At 41.0% G+C, this 19280-nt stretch overlaps 1 protein-coding gene and 2 non-coding genes across 4 annotated transcripts in view; 2 read left to right on the forward strand and 1 right to left on the reverse strand.

Moving 5' to 3' along the window:
- The window catches only part of arhgef10 (Rho guanine nucleotide exchange factor (GEF) 10), a 54251-nt gene that overhangs the window by 1207 nt on the left and 33764 nt on the right, over positions 1–19280 (forward strand). Inside the window, exons 2-9 of one of the 2 annotated variants that reach the window (XM_062397861.1) lie at positions 8249–8358; positions 12982–13359; positions 14259–14603; positions 15873–15903; positions 16355–16443; positions 16732–16788; positions 17347–17534; positions 18615–18731. In XM_062397861.1, the coding sequence (XP_062253845.1) occupies positions 8322–8358; positions 12982–13359; positions 14259–14603; positions 15873–15903; positions 16355–16443; positions 16732–16788; positions 17347–17534; positions 18615–18731 (1242 nt within the window). In that variant the 5' untranslated portion in view covers positions 8249–8321. The remainder of the gene's footprint in view (positions 1–8248; positions 8359–12981; positions 13360–14258; positions 14604–15872; positions 15904–16354; positions 16444–16731; positions 16789–17346; positions 17535–18614; positions 18732–19280) is intronic. The other variant, XM_062397862.1, reaches the window with a different exon arrangement.
- On the forward strand, positions 8453–8526 carry trnai-aau (transfer RNA isoleucine (anticodon AAU)). The gene has a single exon. It is a non-coding gene; the product is annotated as a tRNA-Ile (tRNA).
- On the reverse strand, positions 11000–11072 carry trnaf-gaa (transfer RNA phenylalanine (anticodon GAA)). The gene has a single exon. It is a non-coding gene; the product is annotated as a tRNA-Phe (tRNA).

Genomic DNA, 19280 nt, shown 5'->3' on the forward strand with positions numbered 1-19280 from the left:
GAGAGTCCAAGGCCCAGAAGTCCTCTTCCACTATTAAATTCACTCGATCCATAGATTTGTATTTGTAGTGTAAAAACATTCATGGAGCCGCTCCTTGATCCAGACCTGCACCAAAGTTTTCATCAGTTCTCCCCTGACCTATACCACATCCTTCCACTAAGTTTTGTGGTAATTTGCCATGTAGATTTTGTGTAATGTAGCTTGCAAACATGCAAACCAACCAACAAACAAACAAACAGAGGTGAAAACATAACCTCCAAGGCAGAGGTAATTAAACAATTTACCTTAGTAGATGCCTCTTTGCACAAAAACACCAAAGCACCTCCAAAAAGTTTAAAAGCTTAGCTATTGAGGTTTGAATACAAAGAGTAGTTTGGTCTTCATTTGTATTCTCTGCTGTCACACACACATGTATGTACACAAAGTCTCCACTGGTCATTTGTTTAGCAAATAACCACAGTGGCCTGGCTGCAAATACAGATGCTTATTACCCGGAGCTGCTGTAACAACACCTGAGGGAAGCTGTCAGTGGAGCACAGATCAGATTTTCCTTCCTGAAAATCACACAGCTTCCCAATGAAAGCACGCAGGTGAGACATGTAGACACTGGGCTCTTTATGTGCGACATGTTCTCCTCATCAAACCACAGCTGCTTTGACTGAGAATGCTCTCGGGAACCTCTGGGGGGGAAAAGTGTTTTGGTGAAAGGCATGTTCACTTTTAATGATAACGTGTAGATGCTTCAAGGGACAGTGTTTAAACATTCTATCAACCCTTTTGTCATCAGCACAAAAACTTGGTATAGCCTGAAACTGCAGTATCCTTTGTCAATGTCACAGTAGACACAGATGTACAGTCGTTTAGCGGAGAAACTTGCTAATTGCTAAAGTAATCGCAAAAAAATCAGTAATACCACGTTTTTCCAGTTGCGGCTCATGGAAATGCCCTTTGTTTACCGTGACTAAGCTGCCTGAGTACACAGTGGCTGAGCGGAGGAGCATACCATTCATTTTTAGAGACCCAGTTATGGAGTCACTGTCCATCCACTATCCCACCGGCCATCCGCTGAGATAAGCTGTGGATTAGCAACACAATTCTGCAACAGCCGGGAAAGAAGGCAACTGCTCTTCTGCAGGTGGATGTGAGAAATTGCTCACATACCACACACTTGTTTCGCAGCTCGGAATTTGTGTTGGATACTTTTCCAGCTGTAATTGAACTTGGAAGAACAATTATGCAAAGTAAAGTGTGGTAGGCATCAACAAATCCTTCTATTCAAATTCCTGTGTTGGTGCTACGCTTTGTGAATTGAGCTACACAGCAGGCAAGGATAAGTAAATTGTCTCCAAACTTTGAAGTCCGTGCAAAGACCAGTACGTTGACGATTTGCAGTATCTTGGTTTCCAGTGCTCTTGATTGTAATCTGAATGAGTTGCTCTGTTCATCTTAAAATTCCTTCAGAGCTTAAATCTAGCCAGTCAACAAAAGCTCTTTGAAGCAGGCCGCTTATCCACTCCTCACCAAACACTATGTCGTGTTCTTCTGCTGACACGTTGGGCTCTCAAAGCTTTGGTGTGGTGCAGTGGGTGGGTGGAGACCAGTTAGGAGTGACAGCCAAGACTGCGGCTGCCTCTGTTTTTAAATGGACACCACATTTAAAATATTATGCAGCCCTAGTCTTTCATTTGGTCCTGTGTGTCTCAAACAGACCCGTTTCACTAGTTTGTCTCTTTAACTGAAAACAGACGCTGCCTCACAAGCTAAGGTCAGTGTAAAATTAAATAAAGTGATGTAAAAATGTCATACAGCTTTCATATGTTGTGTGATGAATCATAACCACCATACCACGTAGGCCCTTCACAGACATGAACTCTGGAAAAGGTCGGTGTCAACTGATTCGGACATTTGAGTTTTCACTTACAGCCCTAACCCCCCCGTAGCATTTCAGGAATATATCCAGACTTAAGAACATGTTTAAAAACAGCTGGACTGTGATTACACCATTTATGTCGCTTAGCATTTACCACATTTGGCTTATAAACCAACTTTTTTTGCTTGTGAGTTAATGGATCACACCTCTCACATCAGATAAAAAACCTTAAACCCTAAATTTAGTTTCTAAAATCCACTCCGATCAGATCTTATAATTATAACTGCTACCTGATAGCTAATGTGTTCGCTGAGGGGAGGTTATGTTACGCTGAGTAGGGGGATTTGGTGCATGAGACAAGTTTTGCTGCTATAAGAACAAAAGTAGAGGTAGAGTGTATGAGGGAAGTTGTTTGCTAATCTGTGATTGATGGTGATATCTGTGTCTTGGAATATGCTTCCACTTAGACTTTTGCTGATCCTTAAAGTAATGTCTACTTGCCTGGAGTCAGGATTTTCATGTTTAAAAGTCAACTATCTTGTGCCTGTTTGTTAGCATCCCCACCCCTTTTGAGGTCAGGGAGGGGGGGGGGGGTGAAGTGTGGTATGTTGTCAAGGCGGTTTGGCCCAGATACTGTGATATTGTGAAGGTTGCTGTGTTAATTTTATATGAGCTGCAGAGCTTTTTGAATTGATATCCAGTAGGGGTGTAACAGTACACAAAATCATGGTTCGGTACGTACCTCACTTTTGAGGTCATGGTTCGGTACGTTTAGTAATAGTCAAATAAATATGCATTAACGTGCAGCATGTAGAAAATTAACTGTACTTAAACTGCTCAGTTATTGCATTTATTGTATGATAATCATTTATTTTCATATTTTTTTACTTGACACCTATGTCGCTCGTTATTGCTTTGACACAGTCTGAATTATTTGCAAGCAGCAGATTTAATGCCACAGGAAGCTGGGTTTGCACTACCACCAATGTTAATGGGACATCACTCTGGTGATGCCGTTTCAAACGAGTTGGCATGTTCGATGTGCTAACAGCTACTATTCTGATAGCAGTTATGCAATGTCAGCTTTTGTACATCCACTTGTCTTTGTCCGTCGTCATTATGGTGACTGTGAAACTGAAATGTTCCCACACAGCAGACTTAAATGATGAGGAAGGGTCTTCACACTCCTGTTTGTCTGCGGTCGCTATGACCACCAACCTACAGCACATCCGGTCCTTCGCTAAAGTTGTCCCTCGGAATCTGAGACCCACATAAATAAGTTCACTGGTGAACTCACTCTATTCGCCAACCCGGTGAATAGAGTGGGTTCAGATACATGTACCATTACACCCCTAATATCTGGGGTACAGGTTGTGCTACCTGGTAGAACATCAGATAGATGTATGTAAAATTGAAACGACAAAGAACAATGAGTTTTTAAAGGTGTTTAGCTCAGATGCTCTGAGAGTGTTTTACTGATGCCAAGGATAGGGGTTCGATTTCTGTATGTTACGCAATACATAATGATGTGATAGTGGAACAATCAGAGTTAATGCTATTATTTTTTCAACTCGTTCCTGCTGATTATGAATAGACTAGAACGAGGTACATTTTCTCCTTTTTAGTATGCAGCAAGGCACTGCCCTGTCCTTCCCTGAACCTCCTCACAAATACATTTCAGCACATTGTTAAGCCTGTCCGTTCACTCTTTGTAAGCCTGGGATATGCTGTTTTCAGTCGATGCCTGATTACTGTAAGCCTGGTGGAAGGAGAAGATTTGGACACAACGCTCACTATGAGAGTCAGCCAAAGAACTCAGAAGCCAAAGACAGATGCTCACAGCAGACTACAAGTCTCTCTCTCTCTCTCTCTCTCTCTCTCGCTCTCTCTCTCTCTCCCTCTTTTTCACCACACTTTCCTCCAAGCCTTTGTTTATGGGTTTCAGCCCGTGTGTGGAATTCCGCATGACATTAAGTGTGCTAAAGAAAACTCTCCAGGAGAATCAGAAGCCCTTATCAAACCAGGGTGTTTGGCACACAAATCTGTGAGCAACTCACAAAATTAATTTTGCTGCTTGCTGTAAAAAGGAAATGCGAATCAGTGATGTTAGATTTTTTTTTCCGTTTTCACTAGGATGAAAACCTGTGTTTTCCCACCCTCTCTGCGAATTCCACCTATTATGGATTTAGAGAAAAATGATGTTGCTCTGGCATCGTTAGTTTACTTTTAAAGGATACTTAAACTATAAAGAACCATAATAAACAGATAGTCCTATTGCTGTATGTGGGCCACGTATTTTTTTCAAATACGTGGAAGGCTCATGAATCTTACGGTTAATACTTTCAGTCCACGACTGAACCTAGGTGGCAGTTTATACTCCGGACCATGGAGCACCATACATACTGTAAGTACTATACATACTTACTTTTCATTGTCTGTTCTGTCACATTGGTTATTACGAATACACAGGTGAGCTAATTGTCTGCATGACACCGGCAGGCCCAGATGACTGTTTCCCTGTCTGCAGAGCACAGCTCAGCCTTCCAAGCGTGTAATGACATGTTCAGCTGAGTCTGTCATAAACAGCAGGGCGGATTTTACCTCTCTGGTGTCTTCTGCTTCGTAATTTTTCATTGCTCTCAGATTAGACTGTAATCCAGAACCTTTTTGATTCAAACACGGTGCAGATTAGCAGAGATATCCTTACGGAAGTATGAAGAAAGTTTTCTGCGAGGATGCAGAAGCCTTTTTCAGAAGTGAACTGAAGTGAAAATATGCATGAAATTGGGTCCGGACAGTGACTTTCACATAGAGATGGATACTTTATATATCCTCAGGGAAATTAGGATTATATAAAGAGAGTAGTTGAAAATTGTCCTGGTGAGATCCGGTGCCTGAGTTGAGCATGCTCTGGGAAGGACATATATTCCAAACGAGTTTCTTACTGTCCATGAAACTTGGCAAAACATCTCTTGAATCTCCTTATCCTCCAAGTTGAAATCTTTGTTGACATTTCCTGGCACCTCTTTTTTATTCAGACTTATTTTTCTCCTCTCAGTTTTGTGGCCGTCGAGTGTTAGAGAAGTCAACAACTCTCCCACCCACTTGTTGTGAATTTTCCTGCTATATTCTCACATGAGCTCACTTGGACTTTTTCCAGACATTTTAAGAGGGGGCTGTCTAAGCAACTGACTTAGATATTTACCTTCACACATACAGCCTCCTTCAGGAAAATGTCCGGACTTCAGTGCATGTCTAAAATCTGCAGTACTGACTCACATTTCATTCCATAGTGATCACAATTAAAAGTGCTGCAATACAGACAGGTTGCTACAAATGTAGGGAGTGCTTTTGCTGGGCTGGTCACCTCCATGGGTGAGCCAGATGCTTGGAAGGTTGCACACCACATCTGAATCACACCACACCTTTGCAGGATGTAATTTGTGCAAAGGTGCATTTAGTTGTTTTCTCCAACTAGCAAGTAAAATGATGAAATCTGACTAATTACATGTGTAGGGAGGATTGGAGGAATTTGCAGACTGGTTTCAGAGCAAAGGTGAAAAAGGCCATTGTTGACTCTTAATCAAACCCCTGAGACAGCTCCTCTAAGAAGACAACATATTGAATCATGTTGGCTGATCACATAATACAACTTGTACTTTTATTGTACGATGTGGTTCCTCTCCTTTGCACCTCAGTGTCAAGAGACACATACCTGAGTTTTTTCTTCTTTTATTTTCCCTCCCTCCCTTCCTTCCTTCCTGTCCCTGCTGTCATAGACCTTGAGGAGTGCATTAGAAGGAAGAGATGAGTCACTCGCCAAAGCTGCTGTCAGGACACGGCTCTTAATTGTTCTTACTCCAAAATGTACTGGTCAGTTTACAGCCATGTTTGTCACATGATTCCATTTTTACACACAATAGATAACTTTTCTCCGAGGATGCAGAATACAACCTAATGAAGGCATCATCTTCAGTCGTACTATATTACAGTGTTGTCTCTTTTGTTTGTCTCCTCTCTGTTGTATTGTTATTTGTCTCCTCAGGCTATGCATACCCCACCTGCCTCCGTTAGCACTAGCTTTATCTGTCAGCCTCACTGTATTCAGCAGACACTGGCCCTGTGTGTTCATATCCACTGTTCTGGCCTTGTGCCCTGTGGATAGGGTGGAGGACAAAGAAGCAAAGGATTTCACATTATTTGTAGACAAAACAAGCTTTGAGACCGAGTCATCCTCTGGTTCTTGTTTGCTGCGACACTGTTGTGTAAGTTTTTTCTTAGTGAGAAGTACACTGTTGTAAACTTATGTTGTGCTTTGTGTTGAACTATTGAGATTGCATAGAATATGGGACACCCATGCCACAACAAGGCTGCTTTTTTGCTGCAGCATGATGTCACGACTGTCATCTGTTCGTTCTGATACCAGCAGGCTGAAGATGTCTGGAAATGGCACAGTTTTTTTTCTAGAGGAGGCCTGTGACAGAAACTGTCACCTCTGGATACAAATTGTACATCTTCAAACAAAGGCTGGGCTGCAGAGGAATGTTAGGTCTCTCATGCCCCTGCAGGTCCAAAGGAATCTCCTGCCACTACATGTTAATGACATTTCCCTGGGCCAAAATGTGTGGTTGCCATCAAGTCTGCTTCCTACATTAATTTGAAAACTCTGGTACTCAGACGGGCAAGAACGGAGAAGTTTGTAAACAATGATCTTGACACTCACAACTGCTTCCTGAGTAGGTCTTTTCTCACCCTGGTGTCTCTGCTAACAGCTGTTGTACAGTTAAATTCGGTATCTACCAATGATACAACTGCTTACCTGCACAATTCTTGTGCACACCGGCAAATGCCTTACCAATGTTTGTGAGTTGTTATGTAGTATGTGTTGTGAGGTGTGTTCTTATAGATGGGGATTATATGTAACAGAGCCAAAACACACAGAGATTGTTTTAGTTTGGAATTTCTTTTTTTTTCTGGGGTGAGCTACAGGTATTATAATGTTCCTGTAGAGCTGGGCGATAAAACCATAAAGACAATTGTTGCGATTTATCCTTTCTTTGATAGAAATAAAAGACATGGTCTATGTAGGAGGGAACAGCAGCACACTATCTAATGTTTGGGCTCCTGGATAGAGGTGGACTACTCTTCATCGATACAGTGACCGAACATAATTTATTCATGTTTTTTACTATGTTAATTGTTTTAGCAGTTTTCCAACACTGAATAGTTATAAACAGAGCTGCTTTAGGATCAGGACAGATGCAAATTCAAGGGTCCGCTCATCCTGTGTCTCTGTCGGAGTCTGCTTCCTCCTCACTCCCCCTCTGACCTGCACTCACTTTACATTTTAACAATAAACACCATCCTCCTCAGACGTTATTAGGACTGACGTTTATTTTGTGTTTGTTTGATTTGCTCTAGAGTTTATGAGGTACATGTTTAAACTTGCTCCACACCAAAAGATTTCACGTTACGTGCTGAGACAGGACATCAGAGTTAAAGTGACCGGAATGATCCTGAGTCATGATCAGACACTATAGATTAATAACTAAATACATGCGATCATCAGACTGTGTGTGAAGAAGGACAGAAACGAACACACACACACATTTCGTCGGATTATGACGTAATGCAGTGTTTTAACTTCATTGTTGTAGAAGAAGCGACATAAAACATAATCAGCAGGTTTTTATAAAGATCATTTCTATGTATGAATGAGAATGATTGGAAAACTTCAAAGGAGCAGAAAAATAAGTTGTGCTGCACAGAGTAATGTGCCTCAGTGCAGTGGCGCTTACTTGATTTATATCGTGATATCGATATCGGCTGGTATACTTTCATAAACTAATAGGGAAATCTATGTTTACTGTTGACTTCCACAATGAACAAAAGTAAAAAAAAACTGAGCATGAAGCTGCTCTGAATACCAACGGAATAGCTACAGAAACCCCTCCCCATTTATCATAATGGCCCATCCATTTGAAGCTGGCCAAGCCCATTTATACCCATGACATGAGTCACGCCCACAATTAGCAACTGAGAATGTTGTGTACACTTAAACCACGTGCTACTGTCAAGTGTCAACAGTCCTCAGGAGCACTTTAAGAGCGTCTTTTGTTTTCATTCATTGTCTGAATTAGCCATGGTACAGATTCTGGTGTTGACACAAAAGGCATCAGGCACTGACCACCACACAGCCAGGCTCCTCTGCTGTGATTAAGTAACATGGAACCACAAGCGCGGTTGTGCTTTCCAAGAAAGGCAAACATATGCCAACCCAGAAATGCCAAACTCATGATGTATGGAAATACTGTATTTATCCACCCACCTCTTTTGCCTGTTTATGATGTATGTTCATTTTTTTTTTTCTCCCTTTAGGAATGTTTGTCGGCGTAGTTGATCCCCTGCATGCAGCTGTCTGAAGAGCTTCGGCACTAGAGGAGCAGCAAGCATGGACGTGGAAGACTTTCCTCCCCCACCTCCTGAAAGTAAAGTCAACAAAGTCACTCACGCTTGTATGACCTTTGCCTCTAACCTCTTAGAGAAAACCTATGTATACGTTTAACCTATGTGAAATACATAGGCCGGTTAGCTCAGTTGGTTAGAGCGTGGTGCTAATAACGCCAAGGTCGCGGGTTCGATCCCCGTACTGGCCACAGCTTTTATCTACATACCAGTGACCAGAACAAAGTAAATATAGAGTGACAGATGACAGTAAATGTCTGAACTTCAAAGGTAATAATACCTCCACTTTGAATGGACTTGCACTTTCACTTCACCAATGAATGGACATTATAGGGCAAGCAGTCCTAGAGGTAGCGAAAATATCAGGCCTTTTAGTTAATGGAGAGAAACACAATGAGACTTTACATTGAAGTGATTTTTGACTAATAAAAAAATGTTTTACTGTCCTTTTAATAAGATTTGACACTGAACTTAAGAATGATGGACATTAGTTACTGTTTTATTTTACAGGACATCCATTTTAGTGATTAAATGACAAAATAATTGGCAGATCATTGGGAAATTAAATGAATCATAAATCGCAGCTCTATAAAGACATTTGGTGCTGCTATAGGACCTAGCTCGAGATAATAGCAGTGTTTGACCGATAGTATCACCTGCTAGTTTCTGTTGGTCATCTCGTAGTCAGATCACTTCCTGGAGGGCTGCTGAAGCTGGACAGCAAGAGCAAACAACACAGATTCCTCTCCTCCGCTCCTGCGCTGCTTTGGAGCGTGTGGGCAGAGGAGCGAGGGAGTAAGGCGGGTAAAATGTGCTGTGCTGCTGTGAATACCAGACAATGTGCCTCAGTATTACACTGAACACTGCTGCAGCACACACACACACACATCGACACACACACACTGACACAGCCTCCGGGGATAGACACAGGCCAGAGAAATGCTTCGTCTCCTGCTGGCCAGTCTAGCTTTGTTGCCAAGGGTGATGCTGGAGCGGGTCATAACCCAGTGACTCATTTGAGTGGACCATTATATGGCAGTGTGGAGATAAGCCCACGGAACAGAATCCATATTGTGGTTATGAATTAACAATGGGAACCTCAAGTAGGCCATGGTTGTGTGGCGTTGTGCATTCACATGCACTTGCATGTATATCCCTCCCTGGTGTTGAGGTCTGCATTCTCACAAGAATAGAAACATTAAGAGAAATTCTTCAAAGTGACAACACATTAATTGCAAGTTCAGAACTGGGGTCTGATTTAACGTGACAATCCTTTAACTCAAGTAAAAGAACACCAGTATACCAGTCCTCTTCGCTGATACATGTAGTGGAGTAAAAGTGAAAAGTACCCAAAAATTATTCTAATTTAGTAAAGTACTGATAAATAGAAAATGTATTTACAGTAGTGAAGTAAATCTTACTTCCCACCACTGATGATCAACACATTTGTGGTTATATATACTTGTGTGTTCACATGTGTGTGTGGTTGCACTGTAAGTTCACCATCCCAGCTCAGTCTCTGTAATTAGCATGCTGGCATTCGTACCCGCACAGCAGCCAACTTTCAGTGGCCTCATGTGCATGAAGTTGCAGATGCACTATTGAATGGATGGTTGTGATTCATCATCTGGCCAAATCCAATCAGATCAAGTCCTTCTCTGTTCTGGCACAGTCAAGCGTTTCACATTGACACCACAGAGAGAGAGAGAGAGAGAGAGAGAGGAGGGTGACCTGAGTGCATTTTAGGACATTTATTGACATATTTTATATATCCCACATTCCTCGTATATCACAGTCCATTTTTACCCCGATATTAGCGGCAAAACATTTCTTTTTTAAATGCAGGTAAACCCACAAAAAAAGGGGATTTACTTCTTTCCTATTGCCAGTAGAGGAGTTTACATAATTTTTTCCCAATAGCATCATGTTCGATGTTATGAATACACAGAACACTGAGGTGCTCTCTCTACTCTCGCGCTCAATACGATGTCTCGTTGAGTTCACTGACAATGAGCAGGAGCCCATTAAATAAATGCATACTGCAGAGTTGTTTGACCCAGGATTTAATTCCCTCCCATTGTAGACAAATATGTCATAATGTTACCGGGTCTTTTTGATCAATGGAAAATAAGCTTAAGTTAGCTGACTGTGCCTTATCTCCGTGGCCCACACCATTCATCATTGCACAGAGGGAAAAAAGAGATAGCATCTCTGTTCCCAGTTTTGCCCTTTACACTTCTTACACCTTTAGTCATGGGTGCAGATGGACTTGGGGTCAGGCTGCTGACCTGAAACGTTAGTCACAGGCTGTTTCCTCACGCACAGACTACTGGAACAGCTACCTGTCTGAGCCTGAGGGAATTGTTCCTGGTGATTTAGAGCTGTGTACATTGTTGTAAGGAACTTCAAAGTTAGTGAGTTTTTGCTACAGGGAGCTTGTTCTAGATTTATTTACATTCTGGCCTGGAGGCAGAACAGAGCTTGTTGCAACAGTGAATGTGATTCATTTAGCGGTAATTTTGTGCAGAGACACAACGTAAATGTCTGAAATGACTAAACTAGGCAGGAAGTTGAAAGCAAAAGTAACTAAACGATAAGGTACACTTTTTGTGGACATTTATCTGTGAGTAAGAAGTGACCGACAAGGGGAGGGAGAGGTCAAAATGCCGAAACCCGGGATCGAACCAGGGACCTTTAGATCTTCAGTCTAACGCTCTCCCAACTGAGCTATTTCGGCCTGTGTTGTGAGGGAAACTTCATCTTCTAATTCTGGATATTAGCTTAGAGTTTCTGTTTTCTTTTTGAATACATTCAGGATATGAGGCTGTGAGCTAACAAAATCAAGCTGTGGCTACTGATGAATGTGCTCGCAAAGAATCCATGGTATGCTTGTGTGAGCAAAGCCTAAGCAATGACAGAATATCAGTCCCCAGAACTTAAAGGTACCCATCGCTAAACCCTTCACCCCCTATAGGGAAAATCAGCAGCACTATGGAAGAACTTCAGGGTTTTGTCGGCGGTAATGAATTTCTTCCACTCAGGCTCCCGGCTTGTGGCTCAGTTTGTTCTTCTGTTAACCCTGTTTAAACGATTAGCTAGCGTTTTCCACAGCGTTGAATTCTGGATCACGGTGCACTTTTTTTCATCTCACCGCAGCACTGAATGAAAACTGAAATACTGTCTCTTTACACATTCAGCTCGAGGGGCTAGAAACAGGAAACCAGCTGCTGAGAGTGTAGCCTGGGAATTCCTTATCTTTTGACTCGCTCTTGCTCCTTATCAAGACTTAGAGTTTCTGGGGCGTCCCCTTTTCATCAGATCAGAAATAATGCATAATTTCAGACGGTGCGACTCACTGACGGGAGTAACAGCTCTCTTTCCTAATGCCCTAATTGCAGTGTGGAAACTGGAAGTTAATTTGTTGCTCCCTTCCTGCTTTCTGCCAAGTGAGCGCTCTGATGTCAACGTGACGCCTTTCAGTTCTAACTATAATCTTGTAGCGTGGCTCTACCTTGTTTTTGCTTGAAAGTAGAGCTGCTTTTGTGTAAAACCTTGATGTTAAAATGTCTATAAGAAAACATACTGCTGTACTAGACCCCACCCTTAATTATAAGTCTGCATTTGGCTCAGTCCTGTAACTTAGAACAGCCCAAGGACTTGAACCAACACCCACATTGTATGTTTTAACAGTGTATTTTTCTCTATTTACATCTCTAAAGTAGTATTGAGTAAAATTATATTAATGACTCACATCCTGTGCCTTGTTTACACTACTGTCATTCCAGAGTTATGCTCCAATTTGTATCTTCTTCTTTGTACCAAGGCTTTAGCTACTTCACTGTTGCAGGTCAGAAAAGAGGCATAGACATTAGGCCTTTGTGTTTATTTTTCTTTGCCTTAAATACTGTATAATATTCAATTGAAATCGTCTCATAATCACGACACAATGTCAAGAGTGACTCTTAACAGCTTACTTTATTAAGAATACAGTAGATCAGAAGAGAGCATCGCTCAATTTAGTCAAGCTGCACCAAATCAGACACACTCATAGATATCAGTCCCTGGAAAATGTCAGTTTTTTCATCCAGATCCATGAACTATTCCCTGGGCAATCTCTTGGCCCATTGTCTATTGTCTGATTACGAAATTAACCTCTGGGGGCCAACATTTTTGGGCTTCTTGGCTGAACACTGTCTACAGTCCGAGTCGAATGTTTCTCAATGCAAACAGTAATCCTTTTTGTATGTGTCATACGACATTCTGATTAATCTCTACAGCTTTCTGCATATGAATGTAGATCATCCTGTCAAATGTAGTTTTTGTGTAATCCTCTTGACAAACAAACAAACAAACAAATGGAGAAGGGTGAAAACAGCGGTTAATATGACGCTAGACTGATTTAAATACCCCCCCTTCACAATATTTCAGTTGAATAAATATAAATGAATTTATTTTATAATTCCTGGAAATTTCGTTGAGATAATGTTTATGGGTGAAATAAAGGCATTCAAAAATGATTATAATTGCAATGTTTTCTGTGTCCTAATATACCCAGGAATATTAAAGGGATAACTACCTTTGTGGAGATAAATCTCAAACTTCATTGTCGCCTGATATGTATTTATATGCATCCTTTCCGTTTCCAGTGTTGGCAGACAGCGTCCCAGATGAAGATGAGGGGGAAGCTTTTGACTTTGATGACAGCGGTGATGACGTCCCTGAGGCTGCCCCCCCTCCTCCTTTACCTCCAGCTCCTTCAGCCACCAGCTGCCAGGATCAGAGCCAGGAGAATGTGGTGGCCAGTCCCCCTGAGGGCCAGCTCCCCGACCTGGACCCCCCAGCACCTTCCCTCACATTCGACACACATCCTTTACCAGCAGACGCAACAGTCGCCACGGAGGAAGCCTCCAAAGCAGGCAAAGGAACAGGGGAAGAAGAGGGGGCTGTATATACAGAGTCAGATTTACCTCCACCTCCACCCCCTCCTCTTCATGACGACACAGAGACAGATCCTTGGACCCCAGGTATGAACTCCAAATGGGTTGATTTTTTATGTTGCCTGTAGTGGAGTGAAAGTATTTGAGCCCATTTAGTCTTCCCTCAGGGCAGAGACTCGTCCATACAGAAGTAGCTTTTGGCCATCGGTTGCCTTTAAATAATGCCTTGAGTGTGTGTGATGTTTCTTGTCCGTGGACACACATTCTCCACATTCTCCTGCCATGTTTTTTGGTGCTTTATCTGGCTCATATCCAGCTTCTGTAGCTAAAGTGGTCAGTCTTGCTCCCGTGACACCCTGTATCTCTGGCTGCCTGGTGCAGCAGGTTGTCTGCCTTTTATCACTGAAAGTTGTGACAGCAGCAGCTGCAAACAGTGTTTGGCTCTGCATATTCTCACTCGCTTAGTAACATGATGTCTCACATCTGCCTTTAGGGAATTTCTTCACATTTTGTATAGTTGACATGTGGACTCAAAGATACATGTCAGTGTTTAAAGGTCAAGTTCACAATAACTTCATATTTTATGAACACATTATGTTAGCCTAACCTGGAGGGATCAACACTGCACTGAAACTATTGTTCTAGCATCAGATTGACTGTTCGAAACCAAACTTATCAGAAAAATAACACTGGCCCACACATCGTCTACCTGAAACACCAAAGCAGACATTACCTAATTATGTCATTCAAAAGTTTTAGTTCACTCTCTGTATTGCAAAAACAATCTAAAACTAACCAGATTGAATATAAGCATAGTAATAAAGATTTGACACTCCAGGAATGAAAACTTCTTAAGTTTGAGAAAAGGGAAGTAAGCTGATCACGTTTTAAATTTTATTTATTTAAAATTTCACCTTTGATGCATCTTTGCTCAGTTCCTAAACTATAAATGTAACAAAATATGATTACTTTATTTCTGTCACCAGGCAGAGAGGGCCAGGATCCATCCCTCGACGAATCTCACCCTCCCCAGGCCGTCGCTAGGACCTCCTCCCAGAGCAAAGTCAACCCTTACTCTGTCATTGACATCACCCCTCTGCAGCTACAGCAGCTTGAGCATCCGCATGCACCCTCCTCTTCCACTTCCTCACCTACAGAGCTCAAAGGACGAGAGGAAGAGGCCCAAGATGTCCAGACGAGCCCCGTTGGCATCACCTCTGGATACTCAGTCCCAGTGCCTTGTGGCTACGCAACCCCCTCGGGTGTACCACTCCTCACACCAGCGTACACCACACCCGTCATCTTTCGACACATCTCCGTGGATGAAGATGGTAAAGTAGAGGCTAATTCGGCAAAAACTTTTCCATACAACTCTGTAGATATGTGGCTTGCCCTAGTGGCCTGGGTACCAGCCATGATCTCTTATGTCCCCGATTTGAAGACAGACAGAGTCCCTTGTTGCTGTCACTCCACACCTCTCTCTCTTTCACTTTTTGAACACCTAAACAACTTATATAAACGTGTCTATTCTTTACTTTCAAGACTATTCTCCTAATAGCTCACAGGCTCATAAATGCTGTCTCAGACACTTTTATTTTGTCCCCTTTTGTCTCTCTCTTGTTTTTCCTAAAGCCTTGCCACAAGGAAGTGGGGCCTAAATTTAGCCCTCCCCAAAGTTCTGTGTCGGCCATAAGGATTTTCCGGTTTCCCTGAAACCTCATGGTAGCTTGTGTCCAAGCCTGTGGCCTGGCTCTGTGAGGAGTCTGATTACACTGTAATTTTCTCAACCAGGTCACAGTGAAAAGAGTTTTAAAACAGATAGGTTGGTGTGAAAATGTACCAAATTATTTACATTCAGTGTCCTATTGGTTATAAGATGCTCAGCAAGGACATTTTACCTAAGTGATCACTTTTCCTTTGTAAAATTTATTTGAAATTAATTTTAAACTAAATGCATTTGACAAGTGAAATTCTATGACATATGCACATTTTCAGGAATATGTCATAGTGTCTAAGCTTGATTCTTTTAACAACACTGTAGTTGCAGGAGGCAGACACTTATCAGTGACACCTTGTGGTGGCACATGAAAATGTTGTTTCTTATTTCAGGATTCACATGAATGTTTAAAATGTCTCAGCAAAAAAACAGAGCAGAGTGGAGAGCTGTTTTCAAATTCGGTTGAAACTGTGCTAATTTTGTTTGGTGTTTATAGGCCAAGGAATATGGAGTGATATATATTATATATACAAAACTACTACAACAATAGAAATGTATGATTATTTTTATTCAAATAATACATTTTTTCAGTTATACTGAAATTATTTGACCCTGTGTGGCAAAAAATAATAAATGTGGAGATGTACAGGTTGTACATCTCCACATTTACAACCTGTATTTACATATACATCTTTTAAAATACTTAATTGAGCATGTTTATGGTTGTTATAGTGAAAATAAATCACATATTTTCCCGGATCAGGTTTTGTTTCCTGTGAGTTTATAAACAATAAAACCAAACCGTTCCAAAAATGTTTTAAATATTTGTTTTTTGTAGACTAAGGTTTTCCTTGTGTAATGTTTTCTCTTTTTTCTCCTTCAGTGGTCGGGACTGGAAACACCTCTGGTGACAGGTAAATGGCAGCTATTAGTATATTTAGTGCAATAACATAAATCATTCTACCTTACTCCTCCTCTATGGGTTTTAGCATTTTTTGTTAGTTAGTTTGTTTGGTAGTTTCAAGGTATTTGTCTGATGTAAATTAACACAAGGTCAACGGTACAACGAAAACGTTTGACTTGTTAAATGTTTTAAAGACATTGTGTAAGAAAAACGAGAAAATATCTCATTATCAAGAATCAATCAAGTGCATTTGAACAGCAATTAAATAAAATAGGGCTTAACATAAAACAAATCAGAAATTACATAAAATACAATATTCAAGTTTAATTTGTATGTATTGTTATTATAGCTGACTGCTACCGTCATGCCATGGAGTAATATCACTATTTATTCAGAATAAAACTTTTCTTTATTTTCTGATATTACACTGACATTGAACATTTTTTTATTTGTTTTTTAAGTGTTTTAATTGAAGAGTATCCACCAATTAGAGAAGAGGATGCATTGGCGAAATGGGCATCAGATCCTGCCAACACTGCATGGATGGAAAGTAAGGAATGATCAACATGGAGAGAATACTGGTTATACTTGTACTTATTTCACTTCCTCTGCACACACTGTGCAATGCTTCAGCGTGCTATTATTTCTTTTCGCTTTTGACACAGCTACATTCCCAGACACTTCCTTCCCTGTTCTTTTGAGGAAGTAGACATTTGTGTGTTATTCTGTCTTTGAGATCCCCCTCACTTTACATCCTGTGAGTAGTGTAATGCAGCCTCACAGTGTGACATAAGAAACTGTGCATTATCTTTTCTGAATGTTTATGTTTGTGGTTCAGATCCAGATGAGGTGATTTATGATGACGTAGCCAGAGAGAACTCTGACTCCAACACGGGTATGACAAATTTCCTTTCATTCCTTCTTTTCAACAAATTTAGTTTCATTTTTGCTGCCTGTAGCCGGGAGCCTTACAGTCGAAGCCTTTCACGTTATATGAAAGTTCCCCAATTTTTTTAACTGACCTATTTGATACTGGTGGAAACAATGTTTTTCTGTGGTAACATTGATGATGAGTATAATGGTTTATAGTCCAATATAATAGATGTTGTTAAGATTAAATTTGTGTTGAAGGTGTTAACAACATAACAGGAGCATTTTATTGTATAGTGCAATTTTTCAAAATGTCAAAATGCGTTTTACTAACACATTTTTTTTTCATAAAATCACACATTTCTGCAGATATTGAGGATTATCACCTTTACAAAATCAATACTTTTTTTCATGGCTATTCACTTTGAGTGCAGTAAATTATGATTGTGTTTATTTCCATAGTTTGCCTATCATGTGACAGAATAACTGTATACTATTTGGTAGGACATCATTTACAGTAATATAACAAATTTAATATAGTATTTCTTAATGCATTTCCTTTGGCTACGCCTTTCTTGTACAGACCCGGATGAGATGATCTATGATGACGTGGAGCTTGGAGAGGAGGGCGGCTGCAACAGCTCCCTGGACAATGGATGGAGCTCTAGCGAGTTTGAAAGCTATGACGAGGCCAGCGATGGCGAGGGCCTCCCTGAGAACGGCCTGCCCCACGCCTTCATGAGAGGAAAGCCGCCCCAGAAGAAAACCCATGTGTGTAACAAACTCAATCCCATTTCTCTTTCTGGATCACAGCCAAAACCAACACTGTGTCTGTGTTTATTATGCTGTTCAACTTTTGGTGGGCGGATGACTGCAGTGGATAAAGAAGGAAATTCATTTTATTTGTAACTATAATTATATTTTGTCTTGTCTCCTCCACATATCCACTTTCACATAGGCTGTCATACCAGAGGTCCCAATTGTTTCGCATGAAGTTGTAGTTTAAGTATTTTCAGTTGAGAAAATCCTCTTATCCTGCTTGTTCTTCCCTTCTGCATAAATTACTTATAGAAACACCATCAATTTGTGTGTTTCATGTGCCATAAAGTGTCTACTTGCTTCTGCAGATCTGAGAGAGATCATTCTGACTCTTGGTCAGGTGGCTCCTCTTTATATGTATTGGCTTGTGGTTTTGAGAATTCAACTTATATTGTACCAGAGACAGACATTAATAGCAAGAACTTTATCCAATGCCAAATGCCTCAGATATATATTGAACATTTCCCTCAACTACAATGGTACTCAGTAGAGTTCATACCTCCTCCAAGCTCAAACAGAACCTTTACATTCAATCTGCACAAAATTTCACACACAAATTGAAAATGGTGCAATATGCCCTATTTCACAATGTTAAAGAAAGAAAAGAAACCCTGGATCCGTCTCCCTGATATGCATCCACACCAAAATTAAATAGGTTTCTTACCATATCTGTTTCATGATAGTATGCTCAGTTGTTTATGTATAATCTTGCTTACAGTCAAACAATGAATAAAGGTAGAAACAACCCCCTTGGCAGACTATCAACTATTTGAATTAGCATTTTTTATTTTATGTGTTGATGTGATGAATATATATTTATGCATTAATTCAGAGGTTGTTAAATTTGCCCGAATCAAGGGGATGGCACAAACCTCTTCTAGTAAATCTTTATTCAATTGAATAGGTTCAGAATTAAGACATTTGTGGAGGCCAGAGTCAGCAACAAAGGATTAAAGTCAGTTTGCTGTGGAATCTAAGTTGCCGGCTCATTCCAAAACCATAACCAGTAACCTTTGCTTTGCTTTTGTTTAGCTCTCTCAAGATCTGACTCGCTTGAAAGAACACTATGAGAAAAAGATGAAAGATCTAATGGCAAATACAGTGGGAACGGTAGAGCTGCAGCAGTTAAAACAGAAACAAGAGCAGAAGGTAAACGACGTGAGGCTCACTTCACCCGCCTGTGCTCGACAAAGTAGTCCCAACCCTTTAATCTGAGTCCTGCTAACCCCTCTGGTACATTTTGACACTTAGCATGGTACCTTCATACTACTCTGATGTGAATGACTTGTGGTGGTGCTACTGGTGATGGGTTTGCATACATGTATCTCCTTGTGTCTGTGGTATTGCTATTTCCCATTATATGTTGATGCACTAGAAGTTGTAAAGCTTAGGATATATATTTGAGAAACAGTTGTTAGATTAATATCTAGTGCAGTGGCTGTTCTAAACCTGCCTGTTTGGAATGGGTTGTTTGTTTGGCCTGTGGTGATGCTGTTACTGCTTTTCTTCCGTAAAACTGTAAAAGTGACCTGTTGCAAGTAAAGACCGGCTGCAGGACCACGGTCATACATACGCAAATGTGAATCGATTATGCTGGACCAAATTTGAACTCCAGCGGAGCTACAGGAAGCGCCTCCTTGCTCACACAGATGGAAGGTTTTCCTCTGTTCCATTTGTGTATGTGTGACCGTGCCCTCA

Source organism: Platichthys flesus, chromosome 10 (genome assembly GCF_949316205.1).
Source record: "Platichthys flesus chromosome 10, fPlaFle2.1, whole genome shotgun sequence".
Taxonomy (NCBI): Eukaryota; Metazoa; Chordata; class Actinopteri; order Pleuronectiformes; family Pleuronectidae; genus Platichthys; species Platichthys flesus.